General features: G+C 39.8%; 1 protein-coding gene across 2 annotated transcripts in view; it reads right to left on the reverse strand.

Moving 5' to 3' along the window:
* The window catches only part of LOC110503298 (Yes1 associated transcriptional regulator), a 69,039-nt gene that overhangs the window by 8,791 nt on the left and 38,784 nt on the right, over window positions 1-21,464 (reverse strand). For both annotated transcript variants that reach the window (XR_005039359.1, XM_036961713.1), the window contains exons 5-6: window positions 18,594-18,772; window positions 10,775-10,908 (exon numbers count right to left, since the gene is read on the reverse strand). Coding sequence is in view for 1 of the 2 variants with exons in the window: in XM_036961713.1 (XP_036817608.1) it covers window positions 10,775-10,908; window positions 18,594-18,772 (313 nt within the window). In the remaining variant the exon portion in view is untranslated. The remainder of the gene's footprint in view (window positions 1-10,774; window positions 10,909-18,593; window positions 18,773-21,464) is intronic.

Here is a 21,464-nt window from a genome sequence, read left to right on the forward strand (position 1 = left end):
GGTTGGTGGTTCTGAGCCTGCCTGACAGGGTTGGTCCGACAGTGGTTCTGAGCAAACAGTGGTTCTGGGCCTGCCTGACAGGGTTGGTCCGACAGTGGTTCTGAGCCTGCCTGACAGGGTTGGTGGTTATGAGCCTGCCTGACAGGGTTGGTGGTTCTGAGCCTGCCTGACAGGGTTGGTGGTTCTGAGCCTGCCTGACAGGGTTGGGGGTTCTGAGCCTGCCTGACAGGGTTGGTCCGACAGTGGTTCTGAGCCTGCCTGACAGGGTTGGTCCAACAGTGGTTCTGAGCCTGCCTGACAGGGTTGGTGGTTCTGAGCCTGCCTGACAGGGTTGGTGGTTCTGAGCCTGCCTGGCAGGGTTGGTGGTTCTGAGCCTGCCTGACAGGGTTGGTCCAACAGTGGTTCTGAGCCTGCCTGACAGGGTTGGTGGTTCTGAGCCTGCCTGACAGGGTTGGGGGTTCTGAGCCTGCCTGACAGGGTTGGTCCGACAGTGGTTCTGAGCCTGCCTGACAGGGTTGGTCCAACAGTGGTTCTGAGCCTGCCTGACAGGGTTGGTGGTTCTGAGTCTGCCTGACAGGGTTGGTGGTTCTGAGCCTGCCTGACAGGGTTGGTGGTTCTGAGCCTGCCTGACAGGGTTGGGGGTTCTGAGCCTGCCTGGCAGGGTTGGGGGTTCTGAGCCTGCCTGGCAGGGTTGGTGGTTCTGAGCCTGCCTGACAGGGTTGGTCCAACAGTGGTTCTGAGCCTGCCTGACAGGGTTGGTGGTTCTGAGCCTGCCTGACAGGGTTGGTACTGCAAAGCCAAAGCCCCCTGATGGGAGAGCATAATATACAAGGAAATTCTCAAAGCTGCTAATGAGAACCTTGACGACCTTGTAGCGAGCCGGTGGGGATTCCGGTGGGGGGCCCCCACCCAGGCAGTGGCAGTGCTGGCAACACTAGCTGCGGTAACTCATGGGGAGGGGGTCACACTCGGACAATCAGAGAAGGGGCAAGCTATTGTGGCCCCGGTGGCACAAAATCATTAAAAGGTCTGACTGCAGAGATGCTTGGGGAAATGGTCACAACGGGGGACCAGCGTGTCTGTCTTTCAGGGGAAAGGGGTGTATCTGATCTCCATCACCTAGGACTTCACATTGGTTAATCAAATCTCCACATTCTTGCTCAATTTTGCATGACTTCTCAAACAACTTATCTCTTGAGGCTTGGGGATGGAACATCTGTTGAACATCTGAGCTTGTGGTTGTTTGTGGGGAAATTGTGTGTGTGTGTGTGTGTGTGTGTGTGTGTGTGTGTGTGTGTGTGTGCGTGTTTCCCACATCTGTTGCTATGAGGTAATGATGTTAGGGATAAATATAGGATGAATCACAATAATTGTGAATGCTTGCTAAAAATTGTATTTTTGTAATATCAATCCTGGTTATAGGTAACAATCCTTCGCATGAACTGCCAAAATTTTTGCGCATATTATAAAATTTATTGTGGAAATAAATTAAGATATACAAGATTTTTTTATATATACTTTTGAATAACTATATACAATATAATGGAGGTGAGGGCGGCTGGAAATGCTTGTGGCAGTTAATCTGCTTCTGTTATGTGGGTGGCACTGGGAGCTCTTTATAAAGGATGGGTCCCCATCACTCAGAGGCCAGGGATCCAGCTGGACAGGGTGGTCTGCCAGTCACTGGGAGCTCTTTATAAAGGATGGGTCCCCATCACTCAGAGGCCAGGGATCCAGCTGGACAGGGTGGTCTGCCAGTCACTGGGAGCTCTTTATAAAGGATGGGTCCCCATCACTCAGAGGCCAGGGATCCAGCTGGACAGGGTGGTCTGCCAGTAACTGGGAGCTCTTTATAAAGGATGGGTTCCCATCACTCAGAGGCCAGGGATCCAGCTGGACAGGGTGGTCTGCCAGTCACTGGGAGCTCTTTATAAAGGATGGGTCCCCATCACTCAGAGGCCAGGGATCCAGCTGGACAGGGTGGTCTGTCATTCACTGGGAGCTCTTTATAAAGGATGGGTTCCCATCACTCAGAGGCCAGGGATCCAGCTGGACAGGGTGGTCTGCCAGTCACTGGGAGCTCTTTATAAAGGATGGGTCCCCATCACTCAGAGGCCAGGGATCCAGCTGGACAGGGTGGTCTGCCAGTAACTGGGAGCTCTTTATAAAGGATGGGTTCCCATCACTCAGAGGCCAGGGATCCAGCTGGACAGGGTGGTCTGCCAGTCACTGGGAGCTCTTTATAAAGGATGGGTCCCCATCACTCAGAGGCCAGGGATCCAGCTGGACAGGGTGGTCTGCCAGGCACTGGGAGCTCTTTATAAAGGATGGGTCCCCATCACTCAGAGGCCAGGGATCCAGCTGGACAGGGTGGTCTGCCAGTCACTGGGAGCTCTTTATAAAGGATGGGTCCCCATCACTCAGAGGCCAGGGATCCAGGTGGACAGGGTGGTCTGCCAGTGACTGGGACGACCTGGGATCCAGGTGGACAGGGGTGGTCTGCCAGTCACTGGGACGACCTGGGATCCAGGTGGACAGGGGTGGTCTGCCAGTCACTGGGACGACCTGGGATCCAGCTGGACAGGATGGTCTGCCAGTCACTGGGACAACCTGGGATCCAGCTGGACAGGGATGGTATGCCAGTCACTGGGACGACCTTGGATCCAGCTGGACAGGGATGGTCTGCCAGTCACTGGGACGACCTGGGATCCAGCTGGACAGGGATGGTCTGCCAGTCACTGGGACAACCTGGGATCCAGGTGGACAGGGGTGGTCTGCCAGTCACTGGGACAACCTGGGATCCAGGTGGACAGGGGTGGTCTGTCAGTCACTGGGACGACCTGTGATTTGTTTGTATTGTTGTAAATCGTTAGATACTACTGTACTCTTGGAGTTAGGAAAACATGCATTTAGTTAGATATTACTGCACTGTTGGAGCTAGAAACACAAGCATATAGTTAGATATTACTGCACTGTTGGAGCTAGAAACACAAACATTTAGTTAGATACTACTGCACTGTTGGAACTAGGAACACAAGCATGTAGTTAGATACTACTGCACTGTTGGAACTAGGAACACAAGCATTTAGTTAGATACTACTGTACTGTTGGAACTAGGAACACAAGCATTTAGTTAGATACTACTTCACCTTTGGAGCTAGAAACACAATCATTTAGTTAGATATTACTGCACTGTTGGAGCTAGAAACACAAGCATATAGTTAGATATTACTGCACTGTTGGAGCTAGAAACACAAACATTTAGTTAGATACTACTGCACTGTTGGAACTAGGAACACCAGCATTTAGTTAGATACTACTGTACTGTTGGAACTAGGAACACAAGCATTTAGTTAGATACTACTGTACTGTTGGAACTAGGAACACAAGCATTTAGTTAGATACTACTTCACCTTTGGAGCTAGAAACACAATCATTTAGTTAGATATTACTGCACTGTTGGAGCTAGAAACACAAGCATATAGTTAGATACTACTGCACTGTTGGAGCTAGAAACACAACCATTTAGTTAGATACTAATGTACTGTTGGAACTAGGAACACAAGCATTTAGTTAGATACTACTTCACCTTTGGAGCTAGAAACACAGGCATATAGTTAGATACTACTGCACTGTTGGAACTAGGAACACAAGCATTTAGTTAGATACTACTGTACTGTTGGAACTAGGAACACAAGCATTTAGTTAGATACTACTGTACTGTTGGAACTAGAAACACAAGCATTTAGTTAGATACTACTGTACTGTTGGAACTAGGAACACAAGCATTTAGTTAGATACTACTGTACTGTTGGAACTAGGAACACAAGCATTTAGTTAGATACTACTTCAACTTTGGAGCTAGAAACACAATCATTTAGTTAGATATTACTGCACTGTTGGAGCTAGAAACACAAGCATATAGTTAGATACTACTGCACTGTTGGAGCTAGAAACACAAGCATTTAGTTAGATATTACTGCACTGTTGGAACTAGGAACACAAGCATTTAGTTAGATATTACTGCACTGTTGGAACTAGAAACACAAGCATTTAGTTAGATACTACTTCACCTTTGGAGCTAGAAACACAAGCATTTAGTTAGATATTACTGCACTGTTGGAACTAGGAACACAAGCATTTAGTTAGATATTACTGCACTGTTGGTTCTAGAAACACAAGCATTTAGTTAGATACTACTGTACTGTTGGAACTAGGAACACAAGCATTTAGTTAGATACTAATGTACTGTTGGAACAAGGAACACAAGCATTTAGTTAGATACTACTTCACCTTTGGAGCTAGAAACACAAGCATATAGTTAGATACTACTGCACTGTTGGAACTAGGAACACAAGCATTTAGTTAGATATTACTGCACTGTTGTAGCTAGGAACACAAGCATTTAGTTAGATACTACTGTACTGTTGGAACTAGGAACACAAGCATTTAGTTAGATACTACTGCACTGTTGGAGCTAGGAACACAAGCATTTAGTTACATACTACTGTACTGTTGGAACTAGAAACACAAGCATTTAGTTAGATACTACTGCACTGTTGTAGCTAGGAACACAAGCATTTAGTTAGATATTACTGCACTGTTGGAGCTAGGAACACAAGCATTTAGTTAGATATTACTGTTGGAGCTAGAAACACAAGCATTTAGTTAGATACTACTGCACTGTTGGTTCTAGAAACACAAGCATTTAGTTAGATACTACTGCACTGTTGGTGCTATAAAAACAAGCATTTAGTTAGATATTACTGTTGGAGCTAGGAACACAAGCATTTAGTTAGATACTACTGTACTGCTGGAGCTAGAAACACAAGCATTTAGTTAGATATTACTGTTGGAGTTAGGAACACAAGCATTTAGCTAGATACTACTGTACTGTTGGAGCAAGAAACACAAGCATTTAGTTAGATACTACTGTACTGTTGGAGCAAGAAACACAAGCATTTAGTTAGATACTACTGTACTGTTGGAGCAAGAAACACAAGCATTTAGTTAGATACTACTGTACTGTTGGAGCAAGAAACACAAGCATTTAGTTAGATACTACTGTACTGTTGGAGCAAGAAACACAAGCATTTAGTTAGATACTACTGTACTGTTGGAGCTAGAAACACAAGCATTTAGTTAGATACTTCTGCAATGCTGGAGCTATAAACACAAGCATTTAGTTAGATATTACTGCACTGTTGGAGCTAGAAACACAAGCATTTAGTCAGATACTACTGCACTGTTGGTGCTATAAAAACAAGTATTTAGTTAGATACTTCTGCACTGTTGGTGCTATAAAAACAAGCATTTAGTTAGATACTACTGTTGGAGCTAGGAACACAAGCATTTAGTCAGATACTACTGCACTGTTGGTGCTATAAAAACAAGTATTTAGTTAGATACTTCTGCACTGTTGGTGCTATAAAAACAAGCATTTAGTTAGATACTACTGTTGGAGCTATAAACACAAGCATTTAGTTAGATATTACTGCACTGTTGGAGCTAGAAACACAAGCATTTAGTCAGATACTACTGCACTGTTGGTGCTATAAAAACAAGTATTTAGTTAGATACTTCTGCACTGTTGGTGCTATAAAAACAAGCATTTAGTTAGATACTACTGTTGGAGCTAGGAACACAAGCATTTAGTCAGATACTACTGCACTGTTGGTGCTATAAAAACAAGTATTTAGTTAGATACTTCTGCACTGTTGGTGCTATAAAAACAAGCATTTAGTTAGATACTACTGTTGGAGCTATAAACACAAGCATTTAGTTAGATATTACTGCACTGTTGGAGCTAGAAACACAAGCATTTAGTCAGATACTACTGCACTGTTGGTGCTATAAAAACAAGTATTTAGTTAGATACTTCTGCACTGTTGGTGCTATAAAAACAAGCATTTAGTTAGATACTACTGTTGGGCAAAGAAACTCAGAAGGGGTGATGATATTAATTTACAGTCATTTTGATCCGAATGTGCAAATTGTCCAAACAGATCATCAAGGTAGATGGATTATTTGAAATATATTATTGGACCATAAAAAGATATGGCTCATTAATCTATATGGTCCAAATTACGATGATCCACGCTTCTTGAAAATAAATAATCAACCCTGCAAGCAAAACACTAGACTATATTATTAGGATGGGAGATTATAATACGGTTTTAAATACCTTAATGGACCGTAAAGGAAATCACACTACAAACTATCACCCTCACGCTCTTAAGGAAATCACACTACAAACTATCACCCTCAGGCTCTTAAGGAAATCACACTACCTGCTTCCTAACGCCCTGTGTCTCCACATGATTTTGCTACCATGGAAATTAAAATCCCTGTCTATTTGTGGAAAACTCAGCCTGATTAACTCTTTAGTCATATCCCAGTTTAACCTGAAAAACTCTTTAGTCATATCCCAGTTTACCCTGATTAACTCTTTATTCATATCCCAGTTTATCCTGATTAACTCTTTAGTCATATCCCAGTTTACCCTGATTAACTCTTAAGTCATATCCCAGATTACCCTGATTAACTCTAGTCATATCCCAGTTTACCCTGATTAACTCTTTAGTCATATCCCAGTTAACCTTGTTTAACTCTTTAGTCATATCCCAGTTTACCCTGATTAACTCTTTAGTCATGTCCCAGTTTACCCTGATTAACTATTTAGTCATATTCCAGTTTACCCTGATTAACTCTTTGGTCATATCCCAGATTACCCTGATTAACTCTTTAGTCATATTCCAGTTTACCCTGATTAACTCTTTAGTCATATCCCAGTTTACCCTGATTAACTCTTTAGTCATATCCCAGTTTACCCTGATTAACTCTTTAGTCATATCCCAGTTTACCCTGATTAACTCTTTAGTCATATCCCAGATTACCCTGATTAACTCTTTAGTCATATCCCAGTTTACCCTGATTAACTCTTTGGTCATATCCCAGTTTACCCTGATTTACTCTTTAGTCATTTCCCAGTTTACCCTGATTAACTCTAGTCATATCCCAGTTTACCCTGATTAACTCTTTAGTCATATCCCAGTTTACCCTGATTAACTCTTTAGTCATATCCCAGTTTACCCTGATTAACTCTTTAGTCATATCCCAGTTTACCCTGATTAACTCTTTAGTCATATCCCAGTTTACCCTGATTAACTCTTTGGTCATATCCCAGTTTACCCTGATTAACTCTTTAGTCATATCCCAGTTTACCCTGATTAACTCTTTAGTCATATCCCAGTTTAACCTGATTAACTCTTTAGTCATATCCCAGTTTACCCTGATTAACTCTTTATTCATATCCTAGTTTATCCTGATTAACTCTTTATTCATATCCTAGTTTATCCTGATTAACTCTTTAGTCATATCCCAGTTTATCCTGATTAACTCTTTAGTCATATCCCAGTTTACCCTGATTAACTCTTTAGTCATATCCCAGTTTACCCTGATTTACTCTTTAGTCATTTCCCAGTTTACCCTGATTTACTCTTTAGTCATATCCCAGTTTACCCTGATTAACTCTTTGGTCATATCCCAGTTTACCCTGATTTACTCTTTAGTCATTTCCCAGTTTATCTATTTGCTTATGGTTTTGCCTACACCTAGCGACCTGCTTTTGAAATTATATGAGAAAAAACGATTCCATTTGATTTGGAATGGCAAGCCAGACAACATTTAACAGGCCTATTTATATAACAAATATGAATTCGGAGGGCAGAAATGTTTCAATATTAAAACATGAGACCTCTCACTAAAAACTTCAGTCATACAAAAGTTATAATTAAATCCAAACTGGTTCTCTACCAGATTAGTAAGAATGTCTCACCCCATGTTCAAAAATTGCCTTTTTCCCTTTATTCACATTACAACCTCTTGGTTTTTGCTCTGACATGCACTGTCAACTGTGGGACCTTATATAGACATGTGTGCCTTTCCAGGTGTGCCTTTCCAGGTGTGCCTTTCCAGGTGTCTTTCCAGGTGTGTCTTTCCAGTTGTGTCTTTCCAGGTGTGCCTTTCCAGGTGTGTCTTTCCAGTTGTGTCTTTCCAGGTGTGCCTTTCCAGGTGTGTCTTTCCAGGTGTGCCTTTCCAATTGTGTCTTTCCAGGTGTGTCTTTCCAGTTGTGTCTTTCCAGGTGTGCCTTTTCAGGTGTGCCTTTCCTGGTGTGTCTTTCCAGGTGTGCCTTTCCAGGTGTGTCTTTCCAGGTGTGCCTTTCCAGAAGTGTCTTTCCAGGTGTGTCTTTCCAGGTGTGCCTTTCCAGGTGTGCCTTTCCAGGTGTCTTTCCAGGTGTGTCTTTCCAGTTGTGTCTTTCCAGGTGTGCCTTTCCAGGTGTGTCTTTCCAGTTGTGTCTTTCCAGGTGTGCCTTTCCAGGTGTGTCTTTCCAGGTGTGCCTTTCCAATTGTGTCTTTCCAGGTGTGTCTTTCCAGTTGTGTCTTTCCAGGTGTGCCTTTTCAGGTGTGCCTTTCCTGGTGTGTCTTTCCAGGTGTGCCTTTCCAGGTGTGTCTTTCCAGGTGTGCCTTTCCAGAAGTGTCTTTCCAGGTGTGTCTTTCCAGGTGTGCCTTTCCAGGTGTGCCTTTCCAGGTGTGCCTTTCCAGGTGTGTCGTTCCAGGTGTGTCTTTCCAGGTGTGCCTTTCCAGTTGTGTCTTTCCAGTTGTGTCTTTCCAGGTGTGTCTTTCCAGATGTGTCTTTCCAGGTGTGCCTTTCCAGGTGTGTCTTTCCAGGTGTGCCTTTCCAGGTGTGTCTTTCCAGGTGTGTCTTTCCAGGTGTGTCTTTCCAGTTGTGTCTTTCCAGTTGTGCCTTTCCAGGTGTGCCTTTCCAGGTGTGTCTTTCCAGGTGTGCCTTTCCAGGTGTGCCTTTCCAGGTGTGTCTTTCCAGGTGTGCCTTTCCAGGTGTGCCTTTCCAGGTGTGCCTTTCCAGTTGTGTCTTTCCAGTTGTGTCTTTCCAGTTGTGTCTTTCCAGTTGTGTCTTTCCAGGTGTGTCTTTCCAGGTGTGTCTTTCCAGTTGTGTCTTTCCAGGTGTGCCTTTTCAGGTGTGCCTTTCCAGGTGTGCCTTTCCAGGTTTGTCTTTCCAGGTGTGTCTTTCCAGGTGTGTCTTTCCAGGTGTGCCTTTCCAGGTGTGCCTTTCCAGGTGTGTCTTTCCAGGTGTGCCTTTCCAGGTGTGTCTTTCCAGGTGTGTCTTTCCAGTTGTGTCTTTCCAGGTGTGTCTTTCCAGGTGTGCCTTTCCAGGTGTGCCTTTCCAGGTGTGCCTTTCCAGTTGTGTCTTTCCAGGTGTGTCTTTCCAGGTGTGTCTTTCCAGGTGTGTCTTTCCAGGTGTGCCTTTCCAAATCAAGTCTAATCAATTGAATTTACCACAGGTGGACTCAAATCATGTTGTAGAAACATCTCAAGGATGATCAATGGAAACAGGATGCACCTGAGTTTAATTTCGAGTCTTATAGCAAAGGGTCTGAATACTTATGTAAATAAGGTATTTCTGTTTATTTTTTTATACATTTGTAAACATCTGTGTATACACTGCTGAGGATTTGTATTTATTTAATCCATTTTAGAATAAGGCTGTAATGTATCAAAATGTTGAAAAAGTGAAGGGGTCTGAATACTTTCAGAATGCAAGTGAAAAGAAGGAAGCCTTTACAAAATAGAAAATATTCCAAAACATGCATCTGTTTGCAACAAGGCACTAAAGTAGTACTGGCAAAGCAATTTATTTTTTGTCTTTAATGCAAAGTGTTGTGTTTGGGTCAAATCCAATACAACACATTACTGAGTACCACTCTGCATTATTTCAAGCATAGTTGTGGCTATGCTATGGGTATGCCTGTAATCGTTAAGGACTGGGGAGTTTTTCAGGGTAAAAACAAACAGACAGTGGGAGATGAATTCACCTTCCAGCAATAATCTAAAACACAAGGCTAAATCTACACTGGAGTTGCTTAGCAAGAAGACAGTGAATGTTCCTGAGTGGCCAAGCTAGTTTTGACATAAATCTACCTGAAAATCTACAGTAAGGCCTGAAAATGGTTGTCTAGTAATGATCAACAACCAACTTGACAGAGCTTGAATATTGTTTTTAAGAATAATGGGCAATTGTGTAGAAACCTCTGTAATCGCTGCCAAAGTGTTGACAAAGGGGTGTGAATAGCTATGTAAATGAGATATTTCTGTATTTAATTCAGATTGTTTCCCCAAACATTTCTAAAAACATGTTATCATTATTGTCATTGTGTGTAGATGGGTGAGAAAACAGATATGTAATACATGTTGAACTGGGAATAAGTCAAGGGGGTTGAATGCTTTCTGAAGTAACTAATACTTCAAACACTATTTCACAAATCATGAGTCACTTTTCCCATCTGTGTGTTGGGGCGGCAGGTTAGAGTGTTGGACTAGTAACCGAAAGGTTGCTGGATCGAATCCCTGAGCTGACAAGGTAAACATCTGTCATTCTGCACCTGAACAAGGCAGTTGACCCAGGTAAAGGTCAAATCTATTGTTTTAAATATTGGTAAAGTCTAGCCAATCTAGAACACTCAGAGCTGGTTTCCTGGACACAGATTTAGCTAAACTCAAGCCAGGATTCGACTGCGGATTTGGACAATGCCATTTAAAGGTGACATCCGATTTTGCCTACATATGCAGTGTTTACAGTGAATGTGGTTTCTATGAACGTGGGAGCATTGCCTTTTTAAAGGTGCATTGCAGACAAAGCACAATCTGAATTCTGGCTTAAGACAACAAATAAGTTCCAGACAAAGAGGTAGGCGTACCTGTTGAGGAATGGGTCATTGCTGTTGGTGGTCATGATTCGGGCGTCCTGGCCCATCCCAGGGGACGACACGGGGTTAAGGGTTCCCCCATCCTGCTCCATACTGGTGGGCAGTTGGTTCCTCAGAGCAAGCTCCTTCAACACACAACATACACATTACACGTTAGTGGATCATATACACATTACACATGTTAGTGGATCATATACACATTACACATGTTAGTGGATCATATACACATTACACATGTTAGTGGATCATATACACATTACACATGTTAGTGGAGCATATACACATTACACATGTTAGTGGATTATATACACATCACACATGTTAGTGGATCATATACACATTACACATGTTAGTGGATCATATACACATTACACATGTTAGTGGAGCATATACACATTACACATGTTAGTGGATTATATACATATTACACATGTTAGTGGATCATATACACATTACACATGTTAGTGGATCATATACAGATTACACATGTTAGTGGAGCATATACACATTACACATGTTAGTGGATCATATACACATTACACATGTTAGTGGAGCATATACACATTACACATGTTAGTGGATTATATACACAATACACATGTTAGTGGATCATATACACATTACACATGTTAGTGGATCATATACACATTACACATGTTAGTGGAGCATATAAACATTACACATGTTAGTAGATCATATACACATTACACACGTTAGTGGATCATATACACATTACACATGTTAGTGGAGCATATACACATTACACATGTTAGTGGATCATATACACAATACACATGTTAGTGGATCATATACACATTACACATGTTAGTGGATCATATACACATTACACATGTTAGTGGAGCATATAAACATTACACATGTTAGTGGAGCATATACAGATTACACATGTTAGTGGATCATATACACATTACACATGTTAGTGGAGCATATACACATTACACATGTTAGTGGATCATATACACATTACACATGTTAGTGGATCATATACACATTACACATGTTAGTGGATCATATACACATTACACATGTTAGTGGAGCATATACACATTACACATGTTAGTGGATCATATACACATTACACATGTTAGTGGATCATATACACATTACACATGTTAGTGGATCATATACAGATTACACATGTTAGTGGATCATATACACATTACACATGTTAGTGGATCATATACACATTACACATGTTAGTGGAGCATATACACATTACACATGTTAGTGGATCATATACACAATACACATGTTAGTGGATCATATACACATTACACATGTTAGTGGATCATATACAGATTCCACATGTTAGTGGATCATATACACATTACACATGTTAGTGGATTATATACACAATACACATGTTAGTGGATCATATACACATTACACATGTTAGTGGATCATATACACATTACACATGTTAGTGGATCATATACAGATTCCACATGTTAGTGGATCATATACAGATTACACATGTTAGTGGATCATATACACATTACACATGTTAGTGGATCATACACATTACACATGTTAGTGGATCATATACACATTACACATGTTAGTGGAGCATATACACATTACACATGTTAGTGGAGCATATACACATTACACATGTTAGTGGATCATATACACATTACACATGTTAGTGGATCATATACACATTACACATGTTAGTGGAGCATATAAACATTACACATGTTAGTGGATCATATACACATTACACATGTTAGTGGAGCATATACACATTACACATGTTAGTGGAGCATATACACATTACACATGTTAGTGGATCATATACACATTACACATGTTAGTGGATCATATACACATTACACATGTTAGTGGATCATATACACATTACACATGTTAGTGGATCATATACACATTACACATGTTAGTGGATCATATACAGATTACACATGTTAGTGGATCATATACACATTACACATGTTAGTGGATCATATACACATTACACATGTTAGTGGATCATATACACATTACACATGTTAGTGGAGCATATACACATTACACATGTTAGTGGATTATATACACAATACACATGTTAGTGGATCATATACACATTACACATGTTAGTGGATCATATACACATTACACATGTTAGTGGATCATATACACATTACACATGTTAGTGGATCATATACACATTACACATGTTAGTGGATCATATACACATTACACATGTTAGTGGAGCATATACACATTACACATGTTAGTGGATCATATACAGATTACACATGTTAGTGGATCATATAGACATTACACATGTTAGTGGATCATATACACATTACACATGTTAGTGGAGCATATAAACATTACACATGTTAGTGGATCATATACAGATTACACATGTTAGTGGATCATATACACATTACACACGTTAGTGGATCATATACACATTACACACGTTAGTGGAGCATATACACATTACACATGTTAGTGGATCATATACACATTACACATGTTAGTGGATCATATACACATTACACATGTTAGTGGATCATATACACATTACACATGTTAGTGGATCATATACAGATTACACATGTTAGTGGATCATATACACATTACACATGTTAGTGGATCATATACACATTACACATGTTAGTGGATCATATACAGATTACACATGTTAGTGGAGCATATACAGATTACACATGTTAGTGGATCATATACACATTACACATGTTAGTGGATCATATACACATTACACATGTTAGTGGATCATATACACATTACACATGTTAGTGGATCATATACACATTACACACGTTAGTGGATCATATACACATTACACATGTTAGTGGATCATATACACATGTTAGTGGATCATATACAGATTACACATGTTAGTGGATCATATACACATTACACATGTTAGTGGATCATATACAGATTACACATGTTAGTGGATCATATACAGATTACACATGTTAGTGGATCATATACACATTACACATGTTAGTGGATCATATACAGATTACACATGTTAGTGGATCATATACACATTACACACGTTAGTGGATCATATACACATTAGACATGTTAGTGGAGCATATACACATTACACATGTTAGTGGATCATATACAGATTACACATGTTAGTGGATCATATACACATTACACATGTTAGTGGAGCATATAAACATTACACATGTTAGTGGATCATATACAGATTACACATGTTAGTGGATCATATACACATTACACACGTTAGTGGATCATATACACATTACACATGTTAGTGGAGCATATACACATTACACATGTTAGTGGATCATATACACATTACACATGTTAGTGGATCATATACACATTACACATGTTAGTGGATCATATACAGATTACACATGTTAGTGGATCATATACACATTACACACGTTAGTGGATCATATACACATTACACATGTTAGTGGATCATATACACATGTTAGTGGATCATATACAGATTACACATGTTAGTGGATCATATACACATTACACATGTTAGTGGATCATATACAGATTACACACGTTAGTGGATCATATACACATTACACACGTTAGTGGATCATATACACATTACACATGTTAGTGGAGCATATACACATTACACATGTTAGTGGATCATATACACATTACACATGTTAGTGGATCATATACACATTACACATGTTAGTGGATCATATACACATTACACATGTTAGTGGATCATATACAGATTACACATGTTAGTGGATCATATACACATTACACATGTTAGTGGATCATATACACATTACACATGTTAGTGGATCATATACACATTACACATGTTAGTGGATCATATACACATTACACATGTTAGTGGATCATATACACATTACACATGTTAGTGGATCATATACAGATTACACATGTTAGTGGATCATATACACATTACACATGTTAGTGGATCATATACAGATTACACATGTTAGTGGATCATATACAGATTACACATGTTAGTGGATCATATACACATTACACATGTTAGTGGATCATATACACATTACACATGTTAGTGGATCATATACAGATTACACATGTTAGTGGATCATATACACATTACACATGTTAGTGGATCATATACACATTACACATGTTAGTGGAGCATATAAACATTACACATGTTAGTAGATCATATACACATTACACATGTTAGTGGAGCATATAAACATTACACATGTTAGTAGATCATATACAGATTACACATGTTAGTGGATCATATACACATTACACATGTTAGTGGAGCATATACACATTACACATGTTAGTGGATCATATACACATTACACATGTTAGTGGATCATATACACATTACACATGTTAGTGGATCATATACACATTACACATGTTAGTGGATCATATACACATTACACATGTTAGTGGATCATATACAGATTACACATGTTAGTGGATCATATACACATTACACATGTTAGTGGAGCATATAGACATTACACATGTTAGTGGATCATATACACATTACACATGTTAGTGGAGCATATAGACATTACACATGTTAGTGGATCATATACAGATTACACATGTTAGTGGATCATATACAGATTACACATGTTAGTGGATCATATACACATTACACATGTTAGTGGATCATATACACATTACACATGTTAGTGGATTATATACACATTACACATGTTAGTGGAGCATATACACATTACACATGTTAGTGGATCATATACACATTACACATGTTAGTGGATCATATACACATTACACATGTTAGTGGATCATATACACATTACACACGTTAGTGGATCATTTACACATTACACACGTTAGTGGAGCATATACACATTACACATGTTAGTGGATCATATACACATTACACATGTTAGTGGAGCATATACACATTACACATGTTAGTGGATCATATACACATTACACACGTTAGTGGATCATTTACACATTACACACGTTAGTGGATCATATACACATTACACACGTTAGTGGATCATATACAGATTACACATGTTAGTGGATCATATACACATTACACATGTTAGTGGAGCATATACACATTACACATGTTAGTGGATCATATACACATTACACACGTTAGTGGATCATTTACACATTACACACGTTAGTGGATCATATACACATTACACACGTTAGTGGATCATATACAGATTACACATGTTAGTGGATCATATACACATTACACATGTTAGTGGATCATATACACATTACACACGTTAGTGGATCATTTACACATTACACACGTTAGTGGATCATATACACATTACACACGTTAGTGGATCATATACAGATTACACATGTTAGTGGATCATATACACATTACACATGTTAGTGGATCATATACACATTACACATGTTAGTGGAGCATATAAACATTACACATGTTAGTAGATCATATACACATTACACATGTTAGTGGAGCATATAAACATTACACATGTTAGTAGATCATATACAGATTACACATGTTAGTGGATCATATACACATTACACATGTTAGTGGAGCATATACACATTACACATGTTAGTGGATCATATACACATTACACATGTTAGTGGATCATATACACATTACACATGTTAGTGGATCATATACACATTACACATGTTAGTGGATCATATACACATTACACATGTTAGTGGATCATATACAGATTACACATGTTAGTGGATCATATACACATTACACATGCTAGTGGAGCATATAGACATTACACATGTTAGTGGATCATATACACATTACACATGTTAGTGGAGCATATAGACATTACACATGTTAGTGGATCATATACAGATTACACATGTTAGTGGATCATATACAGATTACACATGTTAGTGGATCATATACACATTACACATGTTAGTGGATCATATACACATTACACATGTTAGTGGATTATATACACATTACACATGTTAGTGGAGCATATACACATTACACATGTTAGTGGATCATATACACATTACACATGTTAGTGGATCATATACACATTACACATGTTAGTGGATCATATACACATTACACACGTTAGTGGATCATTTACACATTACACACGTTAGTGGAGCATATACACATTACACATGTTAGTGGATCATATACACATTACACATGTTAGTGGAGCATATACACATTACACATGTTAGTGGATCATATACACATTACACACGTTAGTGGATCATTTACACATTACACACGTTAGTGGATCATATACACATTACACACGTTAGTGGATCATATACACATTACACATGTTAGTGGATCATATACACATTACACATGTTAGTGGATCATATACACATTACACACGTTAGTGGATCATATACACATTACACATGTTAGTGGATCATATACACATGTTAGTGGATCATATACACATTACACATGTTAGTGGAGCATATAGACATTACACATGTTAGTGGATCATATACAGATTACACATGTTAGTGGATCATATACAGATTACACATGTTAGTGGATCATATACACATTACACATGTTAGTGGAGCATATACACATGTTAGTGGATCATATACACATTACACATGTTAGTGGAGCATATACACATGTTAGTGGATCATATACACATTACACACGTTAGTGGATCATATACACATTACACATGTTAGTGGATCATATACACATTACACACGTTAGTGGATCATATACACATTACACACGTTAGTGGATCATATACACATTACACACGTTAGTGGATCATATACACATTACACACGTTAGTGGATCATATACACATTACACATGTTAGTGGATCATATACAGATTACACATGTTAGTGGATCATATACACATTACACACGTTAGTGGATCATATACACATTACACACGTTAGTGGATCATATACACATTACACACGTTAGTGGATCATATACACATTACACATGTTAGTGGATCATATACACATTACACATGTTAGTGGATCATATACACATTACACATGTTAGTGGATCATATACACATTACACATGTTAGTCTCTCCTTCACCCTCTTTCTGTCTGTCTGTCTGTCTGTCTGTCTGTCTGTCTGTCTGTCTGTCTGTGTCAGAGTTAATTTGCGTTCTATCCACTGTATATCAAGTTAAATCTAGGATTAAACAGACAGACATCACACAGCTATGTGATCCTTCCACTTGAGTAAGAAGAGAGAGAGAGACAGACAGAGAGACAGGGAGAGACAGAGAGAGAGAGAGACAGAGGGAGAGAATGAGAGAGAGAGAGAGAGAGAGAGAGAGAAAGAGAGAGAGAGAGATAAAAAAATAGAGATATACTGTGTAGTGGAACTGGGATAATGTGTGGTGGGACAGGTTAGTTTATATAGACATGGATCTGAGTTGGGATTCAGGTTAGTTTATATAGGCATGGATCTGTGTTGGGATTCAGGTTAGTTTATATAGACATGGATCTGAGTTGGGATTCAGGTTAGTTTATATAGACATGGATCTGAGTTGTGATTCAGGTTAGTTTATATAGACATGGATCTGAGTTGGGATTCAGGTTAGTTTATATAGACATGGATCTGAGTTGGGATTCAGGTTAGTTTATATAGACAGGGATCTGAGTTGGGATTCAGGTTAGTTTATATAGACATGGATCTGAGTTGGGATTCAGGTTAGTTTATATAGACATGGATCTGAGTTGGGATTCAGTTAGTTTATATAGACATGGATCTGAGTTGGGATTCAGGTTAGTTTATATAGACATGGATCTGAGTTGGGATTCAGGTTAGTTTATATGGATTTCTGCTGACCTGTGGTCTGGTGCGGAGCAGCTCCTGGTGTTTCAGTCTCAACCTCTCCTTCTCCATCTGCAGCTGCTGGAGCTTTATCTGGTTGCTGCCCCCCATGACTCCTCCACTTTGGGGGCTGGAAGGCAGCTGGCTCCCCTGCTTACCAGGAGCACTCTGGGTGATACGCTGCTGGTTCAGGCCTCCAGAGGGAGAGAGGGGTGAGAGGTTAATTATCAGATTTTACAACACACAAATCATCCAGCATTGTTGGTGTACTGTGTATTTGATGTACTGTGTATTTGGTGTAATGTGTATTAGGTGTATTTGGTGTACTGTGTATTAGGTGCACTGTGTATACTGTTGACTGTGTATATGATGTACTGTGTATTTGATGTAATGTGTATTAGGTGTATTTGGTGTACTGTGCATTTGGTGTACTGTGTATACGGTGTACTGTGTATATGATGTACTGTGTATTAGGTGTATTTGATGTACTGTGTATTTGGTGTAATGTGTATTGGTGTATTTGATGTACTGTGTATTTGGTGTAATGTGTATAGGTGTATTTGATGTACTGTGTATTAGGTGTAATGTGTATTAGGTGTATTTGATGTACTGTGTATCAGGTGTATTGTGTATTAGGTGTATTTGATGTACTGTGTATTTGGTGTACTGTGTATACGGTGTACTGTGTATATGATGTATTTGTATTATGTATGCTACAGTCAGCCATGACCATTCTCTACACACTACCATTCATTCCTACAACCAAGTTACAATCAAAGTGAAACTATTACATCTTGTGCATTGGACTCTCTTTTGCAGAAATGGTGTCTGTCTGTCTTTCTGTCTGTCTGTCTGCCTGCCTGTCTGCCTGTCTGTCTGCCTGTCTGTCTGTGTACTGTGAGTGTTTAGGTGTGTCCCACATGCCTATGCACCACGGTGAAAAGTAGTGCACTTTATAGGGAATAGGGTGCAATTTGCCATTTCAAGCCTTTGTGTTCTAGTGTTGAGCCAATGAGAGGGAAAGAAGCCCCAACACAACGCAACACAAGTCTTCCACAACGTAAAAAATAAATACAAATAAATAAAACTACAAAAACAAATAATAAGAAGAAATAAAGAAAACAAATGTATAAAAAAAATAATATACAAATATATTAAAATGTTAATTTAAAATGGCATTCCACAACGCATCTCAAAGTCTTTCCAGAACAGATCACAAGTCTTCCACAACGCATCAATCAAAACAGTGAATCGCCTCCTCTTTCTGACTCGCAGACAGGCAGACAGACAGACTGACAGGCAGGCAGACAGGCAGGCAGACAGACAGACAGACAGACAGACAGACAGACAGACAGAGAGGCAGACTCTGTTAGTTTACTACATTGTTGCAGTGTGAATTACTCATAAGGACACACATGCACACAGACACGCACACAAACACACACTCTACGAAGGGTGTGCCAGCTGAGAACTATTAAAATGATCTGCAGCTTTCTGTTCTTTGAAGGTTAGGTCAATATTTGTCAGCTGTCAATTTAACAGGGAGGTTATTGCCAGGGTGTTGCATGTCCAGGGTGTTGCACATCCTGGGTTGAGATAAGAAAAAAGAATGACACAACTACATGTGATAGAAAGGGTTAGGAACATGTGATAGAAAGGTCATATGATCAATATGAAAAGGTCAATGGTGAGAAAAAAAGACAAACTGGTCCTTATCAGAAGTGTCTGGTCAGTCACATCTGAGTATTGGATTAGTGTCTGGTCAGTCACATCTGGGTATTGGATTAGTGTCTGGTCGGTCACATCTGGGTATTGGATTAGTGTCTGGTCGGTCACATCTGGGTATTGGATTAGTGTCTGGTCAGTCACATCTGGGTATTGGATTAGTGTCTGGTCAGTCACATCTGGGTATTGGATTAGTGTCTGGTCAGTCACATCTGGGTATTGGATTAGTGTCTGGTCAGTCACATCTGGGTATTGGATTAGTGTCTGGTCGGTCACATCTGGGTATTGGATTAGTGTCTGGTCGGTCACATCTGGGTATTGGATTAGTGTCTGGTCAGTCACATCTGGGTATTGGATTAGTGTCTGGTCAGTCACATCTGGGTATTGGATTAGTGTCTGGTCAATCACATCTGGGTATTGGATTAGTGTCTGGTCAGTCACATCTAGGTATTGGATTAGTGTCTGGTCGGTCACATCTGGGTATTGGATTAGTGTCTGGTCGGTCACATCTGGGTATTGGATTACTGTCTGGTCAGTCACATCTGGGTATTGGATTAGTGTCTGGTCGGTCACATCTAGGTATTGGATTAGTGTCTGGTCAGTCACATCTGGGTATTGGATTAGTGTCTGGTCAGTCACATCTGGGTACTGGATTACTGTCTGGTCAGTCACATCTGGCTATTGGATTAGTGTCTGGTCGGTCACATCTAGGTATTGGATTACTGTCTGGTCAGTCACATCTAGGTATTGGATTAGTGTCTGGTCAGTCACATCTGGGTATTGGATTAGTGTCTGGTCAGTCACATCTGGGTATTGGATTACTGTCTGGTCAGTCACATCTGGGTATTGGATTAGTGTCTGGTCAGTCACATCTGGGTATTGGATTAGTGTCTGGTCAGTCACATCTGGGTATTGGATTAGTGTCTGGTCGGTCACATCTGGGTATTGGATTAGTGTCTGGTCAGTCACATCTGGGTATTGGATTACTGTCTGGTCAGTCACATCTGGGTATTGGATTAGTGTCTGGTCGGTCACATCTAGGTATTGGATTAGTGTCTGGTCGGTCACATCTGGGTATTGGATTAGTGTCTGGACAGTCACATCTAGGTATTGGATTAGTGTCTGGTCGGTCACATCTGGGTATTGGATTAGTGTCTGGTC

Source organism: Oncorhynchus mykiss, chromosome 24 (assembly GCF_013265735.2).
Source record: "Oncorhynchus mykiss isolate Arlee chromosome 24, USDA_OmykA_1.1, whole genome shotgun sequence".
In the NCBI taxonomy this organism is placed as follows: Eukaryota; Metazoa; Chordata; class Actinopteri; order Salmoniformes; family Salmonidae; genus Oncorhynchus; species Oncorhynchus mykiss.